This window comes from Caloenas nicobarica, chromosome 4 (genome assembly GCF_036013445.1).
Source record: "Caloenas nicobarica isolate bCalNic1 chromosome 4, bCalNic1.hap1, whole genome shotgun sequence".
Classification (NCBI taxonomy): Eukaryota; Metazoa; Chordata; class Aves; order Columbiformes; family Columbidae; genus Caloenas; species Caloenas nicobarica.
Genome location: NC_088248.1, coordinates 78,723,309 through 78,738,614, shown reverse-complemented (window position 1 = coordinate 78,738,614; position 15,306 = coordinate 78,723,309). Strand labels below are relative to the sequence as shown.

General features: G+C 49.3%; 1 protein-coding gene across 5 annotated transcripts in view; it reads left to right on the top strand.

Moving 5' to 3' along the window:
- Positions 1 to 7,708, top strand: part of DYSF (dysferlin) — a 103,091-nt gene extending 95,383 nt beyond the window's left edge. For all 5 annotated transcript variants that reach the window (XM_065633497.1, XM_065633495.1, XM_065633496.1 and 2 more), the window contains one exon: positions 4,491 to 7,708. In XM_065633497.1, the coding sequence (XP_065489569.1) occupies positions 4,491 to 4,529 (39 nt within the window). In that variant the 3' untranslated portion in view covers positions 4,530 to 7,708. The remainder of the gene's footprint in view (positions 1 to 4,490) is intronic.
- Positions 7,709 to 15,306: the final 7,598 nt, after the last annotated feature.

Here is a 15,306-nt window from a genome sequence, read left to right as displayed (position 1 = left end):
TGCTTCCCCCATCCTCAGGACACTGAGAACGTGGGATGGATCATGGGCTGGAATAAAGACCTTCCTGTTCCTCCTCTCAGGTCCTCTTCAAAGTCTCTTGTCCAGGAGACCTTTGTGCAACCAGGAGCTGTTTTCCAGCCAGGGAACGTGCTGTGGTTGCCTTGGTGGGATTTGGGGTCCCTGGAAGGGGCTGTAAGTGCTTTGGGATGAAGAGAAGGTTCATCAGGACACATGGGGAGCTGGGAGCACGAGAAGTTTAGGCACAGGTCCACGAGAAATCAGTCATCATTAGTGCGACTGTTTACAGAGCAACTCATTATAGTGGGTGAAAGGCCATTTCCAACTGAAAAACCTTTTGGTTTTGGGTGGAAAACTGCATGGTATTGCAAATTCCCGTAAAAAAATGCCTGGTTTTACAAAAATGGGAAAAAAACACTGAAAATCTGATATTCTGAGGTTCTTCATTTTTTTTTTTTTCAACTTGGGCTCTTCCACCTCGTCCTAGTGCCAGGTTCCTTGCTGGTTTGCCTTTGCTTTCTTTGCAGAGGGGTTGTCGTTATGGTCTGTACTCTGGGAAGAATTCCCTGGATATTTCCTATATGGTTTCCTTAGATGGTCCTGAGATTCCACTTGACATCAGAAGACTCCTTAAACAATAAGTGCAAGTATAATGAGACCCAGTAGCTGGATGTTGAAGGTAGAGGTTGAGGTTGGATGTGGGGACCAATTTCTTCCCCAAAGGGCTGTGGGGCATTGGAACAGGCTGCCCAGGGCAGTGCTGGAGTCACCATCCCTGCAGGGGTTGGACAGACGGACATGAGGTTCTCAGGACATGGGGCAGTGCCAGGGCTGGGTAATGGTTGGACTCGATGATCTTGAGGGGCTTTTCCAACCAAAATGATTCTGTGATTCTATTCCAGTGGAAATCAGATGCTAATTTTTGAGGCAAAGGTAATGAACCATTAGAACAGTTTGCCAAAGGTTGTGGTAAATTCATCCTTGCTCAAGTCATCCACATATCAAGATTATCTGTCTTTCTCCAAGATACGGTCTAGTTCCACCCCAAACTCCTGTCCCGCAGTGCTTGTTTATGGCACATTTCTGGTTTTTGGGAAGGTCCAGTGACTTTGATGGACTTTTCATCCGACGTTGCCATAGCTGAGAAGAGCTTTGCCTTCTGCTCTGGCAACAGTTGGGTGAAAGTCTTGGGCTAGACACAAGGTCAGAAGAAAAGGTTATAAAAGTCCAGCCTGGGTTTTCTGCATCCATTACATGTAAGGAATACTGTGGTGAAGTTACCTCCCCGAAACTGTGATTATTGTAAAGATTTTAGTAGCTACTACCATAGAAAAATGTAACGCTCCTTCCAGCTGGAGCAGCATCATGAAAATGTTTACTAGCTTTTAAAGCTCTGTTTGTGTCCTGCAAGCCCAGCGTCGCTTCCATCGCCGTTAATTCTAATTACAGCTCGCTTTCTGCACTGATTGATAATCCTGCTTGGCTTTCAGCACTTCGTTAATACAAATTCGTAGCTGGACAGAAAAACTCGCTACCCTCCAGAATGCAACTGGTCAAATTATAAAAATAAGGGTGTTTTGAAGGACAGACTCTGAAGACAAATGGATGGGTAATTAATTCGAAGGTTGTATGTCACTGGAGGCTTTTCTAATGACTTCTGGTAAACTGCCCTAACTTCGCTTGCTTGATTTATGGCATTATTAGAAATCCTCACTGGCAAACTGCCTTAGGATTTGCTACATGTTGTCATTTATCAAGATGCCTTTGGTCAGACTTTATTTCTGTTGTGTGTTATTGGTTTTTTTTCTTCTCTTTTTCCCCCATTTCTCCAAAGATCTTGCTGATAACGAGCATTATGCTTGGTTTCCAAAGTTGTGCTGTGTTTTTTTTTGTTTTGTTTTTTAAAGTGACAGAGTGATAGAGCATCCTGTACCAATTAAACTCAATATGTTTAGGAGGGCCTTCCAAACTGGCTAGTGTGTGGTCACGGGGGTTTAAATCAGCTTTAAATTTAGCTCTTTCCAAACAACCTAAACATGCGTCTTTGTCTGCATTGTCATCGTGGTCTCGATAAGCAGCATTTGCACAGCTTATTCTTTGACGGATTCTTTGGAGATAATCCACAGACTCGGTTTTTACCAAGAGACTAAAGCGGGATGGGGCAGGACTGGAGAACCGTCCCCTTGCAGGTCAGACCGGCTGATGGCTGGTGTGAGCCTGGGGCAGGTTTGGGCCTGTGGAAAGCAGTGGAAAAACCAGAAAACATCATGGCACATCTTGGGGGATGCGCGGGGACCAGGGCCGGGGCTCGTTTCCAAAGGGTCCAACCTATAAGGTAGAGTGGATTAGGTCACTCGTTTTGGGAGGATCGTGGGGAGAAGGAGCTGTATGGATGGTTATGGTTGGACTCGATGATCTTAAGGGTCTCTAGCAACCAAATGATTCTGTGATTCTATGACGTGAGGTGTCAAAACTTGAGTAGTGAACAGAGCCTGGAGGAGAGACATGGAGCTGCTGGAGAGGGGCCAGAGGAGCCCCAGGAATGACCCGAGGCTGGAACAGCTCTGCTGGGAGGACAGGCTGAGAGAGCTGGGGGGTTCAGCTGGAGAAGAGAAGCTCCGGGGAGACCTTAGGGCAGCCTTTCTGGACTTAAAAGGGCCGATAAGAAAGATGGGGACAGACTTTTGAGCAGGGCCTGTTGTGATAGGACAAGGGGTGATGGTTTGAAACTAAAGGAGGGAGATTCAGGCCGGACATGAGGAAGGAATTGTTGGCCCTGAGGGTGGTGAGAGCCTGGCCCAGGTTGGCCAGAGAGGTGGTGGCTGAACCATCCCTGGAGACATCCCAGGCCAGGCTGGACGGGGCTCTGAGCAACCTGAGCTGGTGCAGATGTCCCTGCTCATGGCAGGGGGGGCACTGGGGGAGCTGGGAAGGTCCCTCCAACCCAAACCGTCTGTGATTGTGTGATTATGGCTGGTATCAACAATAGATACTTTTTTTTTTTTTTTTTAAATAGACCAGAACATGTTATCCGGTCAACCGATCATGACTTTTTCATGGATATTTTATTTACCTCATTCTATACATGGACTGACACTACAGACACTCTTGTACATAGAGTCCCATAAACATTTGTGGAATGCCATTGCGCATATGTGCGTAGATGAGGCTCTTAGGGCCATGGTTTAGTGCTAGATTTACGTTATGGTTGGACTCGATCTTAAGACTTTCTTCCAACCAAAATGATTCTGTGATTCTGTATGGTGAAGTGAAAATAGAGCAACATTTACTACCGTTTGTGCATCATTGGTGGGGTGATTGTGGAATTAATTTCTACCTTGGTTTGTCAAAGCTACAATTTATTGACCAAAGAGTGTGTTTTATGAGCCAAGGCTGGCGTCCATCCCTGAAACTTTGCTCAAGTGGAACAAAGCTGCTGTAGATCAGTTGGGGATCTTCAACCTTGTCTCGTTGGGTGGGTTGTATGAGGAGGTTTGGTCATTTTACGTTAGAGTTGGTGAGTTTTGTATTTCTGCTTTAGAATTATGTCATTGAGTGAGATGTTGAATCTGATCTGCAGCCCTTCGCTGTGCAATTGCTTAATTGTTTTTGTTTGTAGCTACACTTGAACCCTGTCTGTCTCTTACTCTCACACACACAACTGAAATAATTAATTTTTAAAATTTACTAGCACGTTTCAGTGTGTTCAGGGTTTCTGTTGGTGTTTCTCACTGTGAGAACAGGAGCTGATTTTCAAACAAATAGAATCGAGTTGACCGTGGCACATTTTAAACAACGTGACACCAGTGATCAAAAATTTTGGCATTATATTTGCATTATTTGGAGGCTGTGAATTGTCGGGAGCAGCATCTTAAGAACTGGTGGAAGGAGCAATCGAAGCCCAGGAGTGAGTTGTTCCTAGAGCAGGTTTAACAAAATAGATTAGGAGAAGATTCAGAAACAAACTTAGAGACTGAAACCGATGTGTTTGTTAGTGATAAGCCTTCTGTATTTAAAAGGTAGCAGGAAGCTTGTCTGTCTGAAGTCGTCCCAAAACTGTATGTTCGTTTGACACGGGGAAGCCCGCACTGTGGTAGGTAATCCTTCCTCTGTTAATGTGACATCCCACAATTAGGCACAGGCTTGTCTCAATAGCCAAAAGCACTTGCTCTTGTGTGTCTACAGGGTTATAACCTTTAAATAACAGAATGAAATGGATATCTCAGGGATGAATCAAAAGCATGTGAATAAAACGGACTACCCGTTATGCAGGCACATTTGGGACTTATTCCCATGAACCGATTAGGAATAAAACAAGTAGCAGTTATGGATGGTTAATACATCCCATCCCCAACATAAAAGACGAGACATTTTTGAATATGCATCCCCAAAAAATGCTTTAACGTCCGTGTGCCGCCTGGCTGTACCTGCTGCAAACCAGCTTTTCTTTCCCTTGTTTCCCACCCCTCTAGAACTACGCTGCTATGAAACTGGTGAAACCCTTCAACTGAAGCTGTGTTGGAAAACGCCTGGAAGGTTCGGTGCCTGCCAGGGGGTTTTGGAAAGAAGTTGTGGCTTCTGCACTGGATCGCATCAGTGAATGGAGGTGGGGAAGGAGTGGCCTCTCTCAGCCCCGAGGCTGCTGCCAAAACGAAGAAAAACGAAGATACAACTTACCCTGACGCTCTATGCAGAGTCCCACCTACAGCACTCGCCTCAGAAGCAGCACGTAAAAAACACCTATTCTGAAATATTTCTTCGTTTACTTCTTTGTCTGTCTTTTTTTTTTTAAACTTTGTAAAATTTTTCTGTTAAGCTGCTCTGATTTGTAAAGCTTGAATACCAGTGCAAAACTGAAGAGGGTGGGGGAGAAAAGGACATTTTCCTGTGTATTCTGCGAGCACACACGGGGCTTAGCGGGGGGGTCACGGGCAGCCGGTGTTGGCAGCACCTCCAACCCAACATCTCTCAGGTTCTGAGCACGCTTTTCTTTGCACTCTGAACAAGCCTCGGTTTCCCTTCGCCGTGCAATCTGTATTACCTGGTTTATATAAGCATAAAGCCTACTGAAGATGAAATGTGCTGCATACGTTGCTTTTCCAAAGAGAGCAAAAGCCACAGGACACAGGACCCGGGGAAAAGGCTGAGATGCAAAACCCGGGCAGGGGTTGGTTGTAACTGCTAAACCAAAACTCCTGTTGAATTTTGTGCTCGTGAAGGGCTTGCACGGTCTGGCTCATGGTTTTTGGAGCTTGTTTTCCCCCTGAGCTGCTCTTTCGCCTCTACGGCCCCACATCCCTCCCTGCAAAACCAGTCCCGTAGTGGTAGAGAGCGGAGTTGGGCTGAGCCCGACCCTGAGCAACCCCAGGAGCAAAGCAGCGCGCGTGGCCTTTGCTTTTCTCCTCCCCTGCTCTATGCAAGCCCTGCAGCCACAGCTGGGCCTATGTATTTGTCTTTTTTTCTTTTTCTCCTGTGCTCCAAACATGCTTAAGCGAAGCAGCACACAGCACCTGCGGAAGCCGCTGCCGCTGGGCGCCGATGAGCAGATCCCCGCGCCTCTGGGAGCGGGGCTGTTGGCTTTCTGCTCTGCAAACAGCTCCCGATGAGCTGCGTCCTGCAGGTCTTGCTCAGCCTCCCACCGAGCAAACGGCAGCTGCGGCGGGGCCGGGATGGCAGTGCTGCGACATTTCTCCTCGTTTTTATTCCCTCCTCCTGTCTGTCTCTCTCTCTGCTGCTGCAATCAGACGGATTCTAACCAAAGCAGCGTTAGCCTCAAATTTCCATCCCACATCCACTCATCCCGCAAGAAACCATCTCCCAGAGCAGGGGCATCAGGCGTGAAAGCAAATGTCCCTTAGAGAGACAAGCGTCCCGCTGCTCCGGCATCGTGTGGCTTTTGCTGCGGTCCCTCTGATGATAAACAGATATTTCCCCGCTGCCCTTCAGCAGGATGAGACGCGTCGTCCTCGGTTGCATTTGTCCCCTGGGGCTGTTGCTGCTCAGCGACACGTGAGAACAAGTAGCAGCGAAAAGTGAGCCCGGGGGATCAGAGTTTCTCAGGACAAGCTGTGCTAATGTCGGCTCCTGCCCTGCTCCAGCAAAGCACTTAAGCCCACGCTTAGCAGAAAGCAGGGGGAAAAAAAAGCCCACGCCTAATTGCTTTGCTGGATTGGGATGATCTGTGCTGAGCATTAAACCCCTGGTAATTCAGTCCTGTAACAGCACTCACATTGCATGGGGCAGCTCGCCCCACGTGTGACGATGGTGCCTGTGACACGGAGGACGTGCGGCGATAAAAACCCGTCCTTGCTGCCGAGATTCGGCTCATCCAGCGTCCCTTTCCCCAAAGCAGGAGCTGTGAAGTCGGCTCTGGGCTTGCACACCCCCAGGTGAGTGTTTCATTTTACCAGCGCAGTCAAATGCTTCATTTTTTTGCATTTATTCTGCTTTTTTCCTAAAAGTCTCCCAATGTCATTTCCATCCACACCCCCATTTATTAACCACTGTCAAACTACCAGGTCTTGGTCAAATTCTCTGTAATACTTTCTCCTTTAGGATCTGATGAGCTGGGGACAGAAGTTGCTTGTGCTTGCACCTTTCTTAATGAGTTTTATAAGTTTTATATTTTAATACATTTTGGGATGGTTGGTCCTCGCGACTGTTCCACCACGACCACGCTCTGCCAGGGAGGGTCTGTGTGTCTCGCCAAGGGCTGGCACGGCTCTCCTGTCCACAGCGGGAAGTCAGGGACGTTATTTCGCTTCCTTGCTTTGGTTTGCAGAGACTGGGAAATTTCCCATCTCTGCGACCTTTGCTTATTTCAGAAATTAAATCTTGATGCCAAGAGCCCGAAAGAAATCATAGAATCATTTTGGTTGGAGAAGACCCTTAAGATCATCGAGTCCAACCATAACTCAACTCTAACACTAAGCCACGTCCCTAAGAACCTCATCTATACATGATGAGTGACCCCTGCTTGAGTGCAAAACCGCTTATATCTGGGTGCTCATCACCCATCCTCTCATGACAACCACTGTCTATCCCAGCAGATCCAAGCAACCCTTCCCAAGCACACTCGTGTGTTACTTCTCATCTTTAACTAGCAACCTGAGCTGGTGAAGATGTCCCTGCTCACGGCAGGGTTGGACTGGATGATCTTCGAAGGTCCCTTCAACCCAAACTGTTCTATGATTCGGTGATTCTCCACAGCCTCTACCAGTGAGCCGTATTTTATTCCCCAGCACTTTGCAGCAGCTCAAATTAAAACGGGTCATCAGCGATGGGGGAGCAGGATCCAGAGCATCCCGTTGCAGGAGGACAAGGAGAGGCTTACAGCCCTGCACGCAATCCTCCGTGCTCCCAGTCGGGGCTGCAGGGCCAGTTTTCACACCGAGATGATTCCATGGGACTGCGGTGGATAAAAGCATGTCTGAACATCTGAAAATACCAGCTCAATCCCGTTTGCGTTGCTGCTTGAACAGCCACATCCATCTCTTTGCCTGACTCTGTAGCTTGGTTATGTCTCTCCACCAAAGCCAGCCAGGAGGCAGGACCTGTATAAACCGTTCCCTGTGGCTCCTTGTTATTCAGGGGTTTGAAATGCCTGAAAATGTCTGTATCACCTGTCTATGCCTTATACACAATAATGCAAAACGCACTGTGGTTATAAATGAAATGCTCTGAAACCTTCTTTTTTCCTGGTGTGTTTTACTGTGTTGATGGAACTACAGCACATTCCCTCTTTGGTGTGGGAATGGAAAAATACAGCTGGAACAGGACGGGGAAACAACAGTTGCTGTTCTCGTAACTCTCTGCTGTGGTTGCAAGGGAGCAGAAGCAAAATTTTGGAGAAGGGAAGACAGACATGGGACAGGGGTTGCAATTCTCATAGGTAACGCAGCCGCTCGTACCTGCGTCCATGCATTTTGCTCGAGATGCTGCGTCGCAGGGCGGTGAAACGCCCCAGCTGTGGTAGGTGGTGCTCCCCGGTGCTCTTGTGCGTGGTCCCCTGACCTGTGATGCTGTGCAGGAGCTATGGGGGGGTCGCACACCTCGTCCCGTGAGCTCGGAGATGGTGTGCACGGCCCCACAAAGGCTATGGGTGACCTGGGGCACCCCGTAAGGAGGAGGAACGTGTGTCTGAGTGGGGTGGGTGAAGGAGATTGTGCTGCCTCTGGCTTTGGGGACCCAACCTCCAGTGTTTTCCTGGTGAGTCGCTCGCAAAGAGGTCGATGCCCCCTTCATTAATAAACCCGAACACCCAAAATACACCTACTGAAAGTGAGAGGTGGCTGGAGGGGAGGTGGGTGGCTGGGGAATGGGAGAGCGCAAAAGAATCCCATGGATCTACAATTACCTGAAAGGAGCTTGGAGCCGGCGGGGGTCGGGCTCTGCTCCCCAGGAACAAGCGCCAGGAGCAGAGGAAACGGCCTCAAGTTGCGCCAGGGGAGGTTGAGGTTGGATCTGGGGAACAATTTCTTCCCCAAAGGGCTGTGGGGCATTGGAACAGGCTGCCCAGGGCAGTGCTGGAGTCACCGTCCCTGGAGGGGTTGGACAGACGGACATGAGGTTCTCAGGACATGGGGCAGTGCTCTAATCTTCAGCTGGGAAGGGGGAGAGAGCCCTGGCCTTGAGTGACACAACTGGTTTCAGTCTAAACTTGGGATCTAACCCCTTAAAATACTCCCAGATAGAGAATGGTGTTTGCTGGTCCTGGAAAGTCCTCCCCGGTAAAGGCAAGCACAGAGGGGGTTATAATGAGTATAAAGGCTGCTCCATTCTCTCTGGAGCTCCTGGACTGATACCCTGAGCTCTCCCCCAGCCTCCCGCACGGTCCCACGGCTGCCAGGACACCCGCCAGCCTGTCCGAGCTGCTGCGTCTGTCTCCATCCCAGACCAGCCAAACACCAGGCGCTCGGGGGATGGTTCGTGCGTCACGTCTCTGCGCTGCGCTCTGCACTGAGGATGGAGACACCCAAGCAATGGGGCGTGAAACTGCCGCGTCTTCCTCTCCGCCATGCATCAGCTTCCAGAAGGAAAATTAGCATTTTTTTTTTTTCCCCCCTCATCTGCTTTTCCCATTCACATCCCGGCCTCCTCAAATAACCAATGCTTTAAACACGCCTTGCAGCGGAGCAGCCTCGGCACCGTGAAACTTTCTCTTACCTTTGAGTGCAACTTGGTCTGAGCTTTGGCCTTTGGGGTCACACTGGGGAGACCCCCAGGCCCTTGGCTGTGCCTTGGAGCAGCGTCAGGGCTCCCACGCAAGCCCCTGAGAGGCTGAGGAGACAGAAGCGCACTTTAACCAGTTTTCTCCTGGAAAGCTCCAGCTCAGAACCCCTTGTGGTGATAACTACTGGGCACTTAAAAATAATTTTTACAGTTGTTGGTGCTGTGATAACAATACAAACAGTGATGCTGGTGCTACCAGGCGTTCGTTCAGGAGTCAGGCATCTGTGGGGCTAGGAGCTGCACAAAAGCGGTCACTGTCTTCATAAAATTAAAATAATCTGTTCTTCTCAGGCTGGATAGGGACTTGAGTAAGTCAGTGGCACAACCACAGCTCTTCTTCTCCGCATAGGGATTAGGTTTTATGGGTTGTATGTTTTCTCTTTGCTCCAAGCGGCACCTTTGCAGATACAACAATTTTGTTGGCCATTGGAACAGGCTGCCCAGGGCAGTGGTGGAGTCACCATCCCTGGAGGGGTTGGACAGACGGACATGAGGTTCGCAGGGACATGGGGTAGTATTGGACTTGGCAGGGTTGGGCTAATGGTTGGACTCCATGATCTCAAAGTTCTTTTCCAACCAAAATGATTCTATGATTTTATGCTGCCAGCTGTAGCTCGGCACCACCTAGAGGTCCTCCAGCAACCAGCTCTGTCTGTGCCCTCAAGATCGGGTGCTTAAGGTTTCTGTTCATCCATCCTGGCTGCAGAAACCTGCCATCCCAGGCAAAGTCAGCATCTCACAGTTCCCATGCTTCCCAGATCCAAAGCTCTACTGCAGAAGAGCTCAAATTGACAGACACTGCAGAGAAAGATGCAGCAGGTTTGCAATGTCAGTAGATGCCCAGTGTTAGTTTCAGTCCATGTGCGCGCTCATCCAGACTGCGAGGTGATGGAATAATCCCATCTAAGGGTGGCTGTGGCTGCTGCTGCTTTGCTGAGCTAGAGGAGCCAAGATTGAACAAGTGTCACATTGCCCAGACCTTGTCTTTCACCATTAAATTGTCTTGTCCTGCTTCACAACCCTACAGGAGTTGTTCTGCATTCAGTCTTTAGGAGCTTGACGAGATCCAGCTGAAGTGTTTATTTGTGGCTGAGTGAATCCCGTCAACAAGTCTGTAGAACATTGACTGGAAATTTCTTATCCCCTCAAACTATGACTCCAGGATGACCTACAGACAACAACAAGAAAGGAAACATGACTGTGATCCAGTTTGGCATGTTTGCACTCTCTTGTGAACTTGTTGCCACAGGAGAAACCAGAATCCCAGAGCAGGACCTTGAGTGGGGCTGAGCTTTTCTGGGGAGGGCAAGGACCTCCCTGTTAAGTGTCAAATATAACACCAAATGTTTGCAAAACAAGTCATGCCAGAGAATCAGTGCTGCGCGGTTTAACACCCTCTTCGCCATTTCTCTACCCTCCTTCTGGATCAGAGGCAGGAGACGAGATCAGATGGTTCCTCAGACCTGGAGGGTGCTGCCGACACGCTAAGTTGTGAAAGAACTGTGCAAAGAAAACAGGGACATCAATGAATGAAGGTCCCACGCTTTGAACTGAATCAATGCCACAACAAGGAGAGGTGCCTTGTGCTTTCTTTGCACCATGCCCATGAGGTTTTGGGGCACAGAAAGGTCTCAGCTACACTTGTCTCACTGTGGTGGTCATGGCATCTCCTCTCCTTGTCTTCAGCAAGGTCTGCCCACTGAGTCTCAAGGACCACGTGCTTTCTGTCCACGCTTTGGACTACAGCTGTAGTACAAAGGGCACACGTTGTGCCTGGGGTAGGCTGAACCAGGCTTGTCCTCGTCTCAACCACGTCCACCCAGCCCATGGAGAAGAGGTTGATGTTCTCCACATTTTGGCTCCCTGTGGCCAGAACACTGTGGTTTTCAGGCCCAGGCAACGTTTTAGCAATGGCCTGAAGACTGAGAGCGTGGACAGAGGGTGAGTCTGGTCTGAGTGATGATCTGGGATGTGTACCAGGCTGCGGGAGTTGAGACACCTTCAAATCACAGGTCCAGTTGGTTGACAACAACAGAAACATTTCTCCAAGCCATGTGTGCCCAGGCTATACTTTCCCTTTGCTTTCCCCCTCTCTTTAGTCTTTTCTCACTCTTTCCCCCACCCTCTCCTCCTTTTTCGCTTGTGGTTTGCCATCAGTTTGTGTCCAGACCTCATCAAAGGCCACCATCCCAGGAGGAATGGAGAACTACAGCCTCCCAAATTAGGAAAGCCCCAGCTCTCTCAAATCTGGCTTTTCTCTCCCTCTATGTCCTTCTTCTCAACATGCATGAGAGAAATTCATCTGTTCTCTTACCTCCCAACGATGGGACCTTTTGGTGGTTTTCTCTGGAAACAGCATAATCCCATGTTTGTGAAAAGCACGAAGCCAGGGCACTTAAACTGGATCAGCAGCCGGTGGAGGAGGCAGCAGCCTCTTTATCCCCTTTTTTCTTTGTCCTTTGGACCAGACTCAAGGTTGTACTTCTGTCTGAAGCAAATAAAGACAAATGGGATTTGGTGGATATGGAAAAGGGGAAAAAAACAACCCCAAAATCAAACCTGAACAAGCAAGAGATTTATGATTGCTGTTTGCCAATGAAAACACAGTGGGAAGAGTCATCTGCTTGCAATGTAGATGGCTGTAGGCTGGAAAACAAAGCCTGAATTGATTGTCCTCCTCTGTAGTCAACAGAGAACAATTGGCACCTGTGGAGATGAGTCACTGTAGCTGAAGAGAGTCTTAAAGTGGTGGGGCCGGGTCTGTCTGGGGACTTGGAGCTGCCCAGTGACCCTAGAGGGACAGGGCAGTCATTGGGGTGGCCTTGCAGTCGGCCTCAGTGCTGGAAGTTTGGCGAGATGCCACCAAGCCCAGGTCTGGTGGAGCTCCCCTCGCTGTACCATGTTGCTGCCCATCCCTTCTTTGCCACCCTGGGGGCTGTGAGCAATCTGGAGTCAGGGCCCTCAGAACCATTACTCTTTTTTTAGAAATTATGCAATCAGAAGGAAAGAAAATAGAATAATACAAAGGCCGCTTTTTCTTCTTTTTTTCCTAGCTGTCTGAGTAATCAAGGATTTGAAATTCCAAGATTTTCTTTGCAAGTAAAAATCCTAAAAATACCCATATAGCACTGGATGTTTTAAGAAATACCAGAAAACACAAATCTTATGGGCAATGGAGACAGCTGGTATCATCTTCCTCATGGCTTGAACACAGGAAACCACACAGTAATGTTGGAGACCTTTGCTAATTCTCAAATGGTTCATAAAGAATGAAATGTTGAAAGGATAATCCTGTCCTTCATACCTCCCCCACCCATCTCAACCAGGCGATGGGGGGAATTAGCACCAGCTGGGGACCTGCCCCAGATGTTGTCCATTCTGGGCAACTTCAGCCTTCCTGCAAAACTGGAGTGGAGGGAGTTAGCCAAGGACCTGGAGAAAATGCAGGGAAGAGCTATAAGGTACCCGGGAGAATGGAGACTCCTTGTAGGAGGAGATTAGAAGACGTAGACTTGTTTAGCCCAGCAAGAAGCAGACTCAGAGGTCTCCATCTGACAGCCACGAAACAGACAGGAGTAAATCCCAACTAAGAAGAGCTAAAAGAAAATGTTGTCATAAGAGCTAAAATAGAGAGGAAATCGCTGTGAATACATTTCAGGCTTTTATTGCAGCTAGAGCATCGGCTGAGGTCGTATTGGGTGTTGACCTACATAGAATCATAGAATCATTTTGGTGGGAAAAGACCTTCCAAGATCATAGAGTCTCACCGTTCCCCCAGCCCTGGCACTGCTCCCTCCATGTCCTGAGAACCTCATCTCCATGTCCAGCCCCTCCAGGGATGGTGACTCCAGCACTGCCCTGGGCAGCCTGTTCCAATGCCCCACAGCCCTTTGGGGAAGAAATTGTTCCCCAGATCCAGCCTCAGCCTCCCCTGGCGCAACTTGGGGCTGTTGCCTCTTGTCCTTCCCTCAAGGTTGGACCCTTCTCCATGGTGCTTCATGTCCCCATGCCTCAGGTTTCCACCACAGAGGGTTTGGTGCTTGAGGCTCAGTTGTGTCCTGCAAAGTCCTCAGCTCCTGTTGGGTTGACCCAGAGTAGCAGGATCTGCTTTTTAGCTGTTCAACAGCTCCAGCTGCCAGTTTTTAATTTCCCCAGGATGCTCATCGCTGTCTCCGAAGGGAAGACATTTTGCTAAACATAGACACTCTCACCATAAATCTGGTTCCAAGCTTGCAACAAGGCTGGATAAAAGCAAATTTAAATATGTGCTCACCTCCAGAACCTATCAGACACTTCCAGTCTGAAAGCCACCACGCAGATGATTCAAGTGGCTGTGACTGCACTGGGACAAGTTCTACTGTCTTTATTTCACCCAAATTGTAAGGCCATGGAGGGCTGGTATGGAAGTATTCACTTCCTCTGTTACAAGTGAAGTTCATGGAGAACTAAACCTTGAAGGACAAGGAATTACTGGAGAGAGCCCAGCAAAGAGCTGCGAAGATGCTGAGGGGTCTGGAGCATCTTTGTGATGAGGAGACACTGAGAGAGCTGGGGCTGCTCAGCTGCAGAAGAGAAGCTGAGAGGGATCTGATCAGTGGGATCAGTATCTCAGGGGGGGTGTCAGAGGATGGAGCAGACTCTGTTCAGTGGTGCCCAGCGCCAGGGTGAGGGGCAACGGGCACAGACTGAAACACAGGAGGGTCCATGTGAACATGGGGAGAAACTTCTTTGCTGGGAGGTGCCAGAGCCTGGAGCAGGCTGCCCAGAGCGGGTGTGGAGTCTCCTTGTCTGAGACATTCAAACCCCCTGGGATCCTGTGTGATCTGCTCTGGTGACCCCGCGTGAGCAGGGCTGGGCTGGGGATCTGCAGAGGTCCCTTCCAACCCCAACCATTCTGTGATGCTGCATTTCTGAATTCAGACAGTTCAGAGCTCCACCGGTGAGAGCAACTGTCCATTGTCTCCTTCCCTACATCATGGCTATGGGAAAACCCCCCTTTGATGACCTTGGGGTTCTTCTGAGCTCCTACCCTGTGGACCCAAGCGAAGCCATAGGCATCACTTTGGGCCATGCAGGAGTTACAAGCCCTCAGGTCCAAGTCCCATCCAGCCTCACCCTGCCAAGGAGAAACAGAGACTAGAGACTGTCTGTAGCAGGAAACCCATTTCTGCATGCTGGCGGGTGGATGAGACGTGCCAGGCTGCCTCATTCCATGAGGTCTGCTTGCTATTAAAGTGCAGAAGACCAGCTGAAGCTCTGGAGACCATTAAATGCTACTTTTCAGTAACAAGCTTTTGAAACTGGCTGTTTATTTTTATATACGGTGAGCTGTGCAATGAACAGAATGCAGGAGAAATAAAAGCAAAGGAAAAGCTGCTGGTGGGTTGCAGGATGGAAAAACATCAGACTATCAACCACGTTTTCCCTTCTCCTACATCCCAGTTGTGGAAAGCCCCTTAACAGATATATCAGCTTCTTCATCACCTTGAGATAATGGAGTATCCAGACTGCGGCTGAAATGTCAATAATTTGTGCAGAGTGAAATGTGCTTTTTAGCTTGCTTGGGAAAGATTGCCTGGAGCGAGGCTGACAGTGGCCGTGTGGATAGGATAATAGAATCACAGAATGGTTTGGGTTGAAGGGCCCTCCCCAGCTCCCCCAGTGCCCCCCTGCCACGAGCAGGGACATCTGCACCAGCTCAGGTTGCTCAGAGCCCCGTCCAGCCTGGCCTGGGATGGCTCCAGGGATGGGGCACCCACCACCTCTCTGGCCAACCTGGGCCAGTGAACATCCTTCATCCAAACCTGTCACCTGCGAGGCCTCAAAACAGAGCTAAAAAGGATGAAACAAGCCAAGATGGTCCCAAGTCCATCAATTCCTCAAGGGGAATATAGGACGTGGTGCCAGGGATAGGCTGGATGCTGAAATTCCAGGTTGCAGCAGGTTCTTTCCTCCTGCTTTTCCAAGCCTGACAGATGGATCATCTTTAAACCCAGCAGCATTTTTAATCCCAGAAAACAGCTTTGCTGGAGGAACATGCTGTCACAAAGTGGGGAG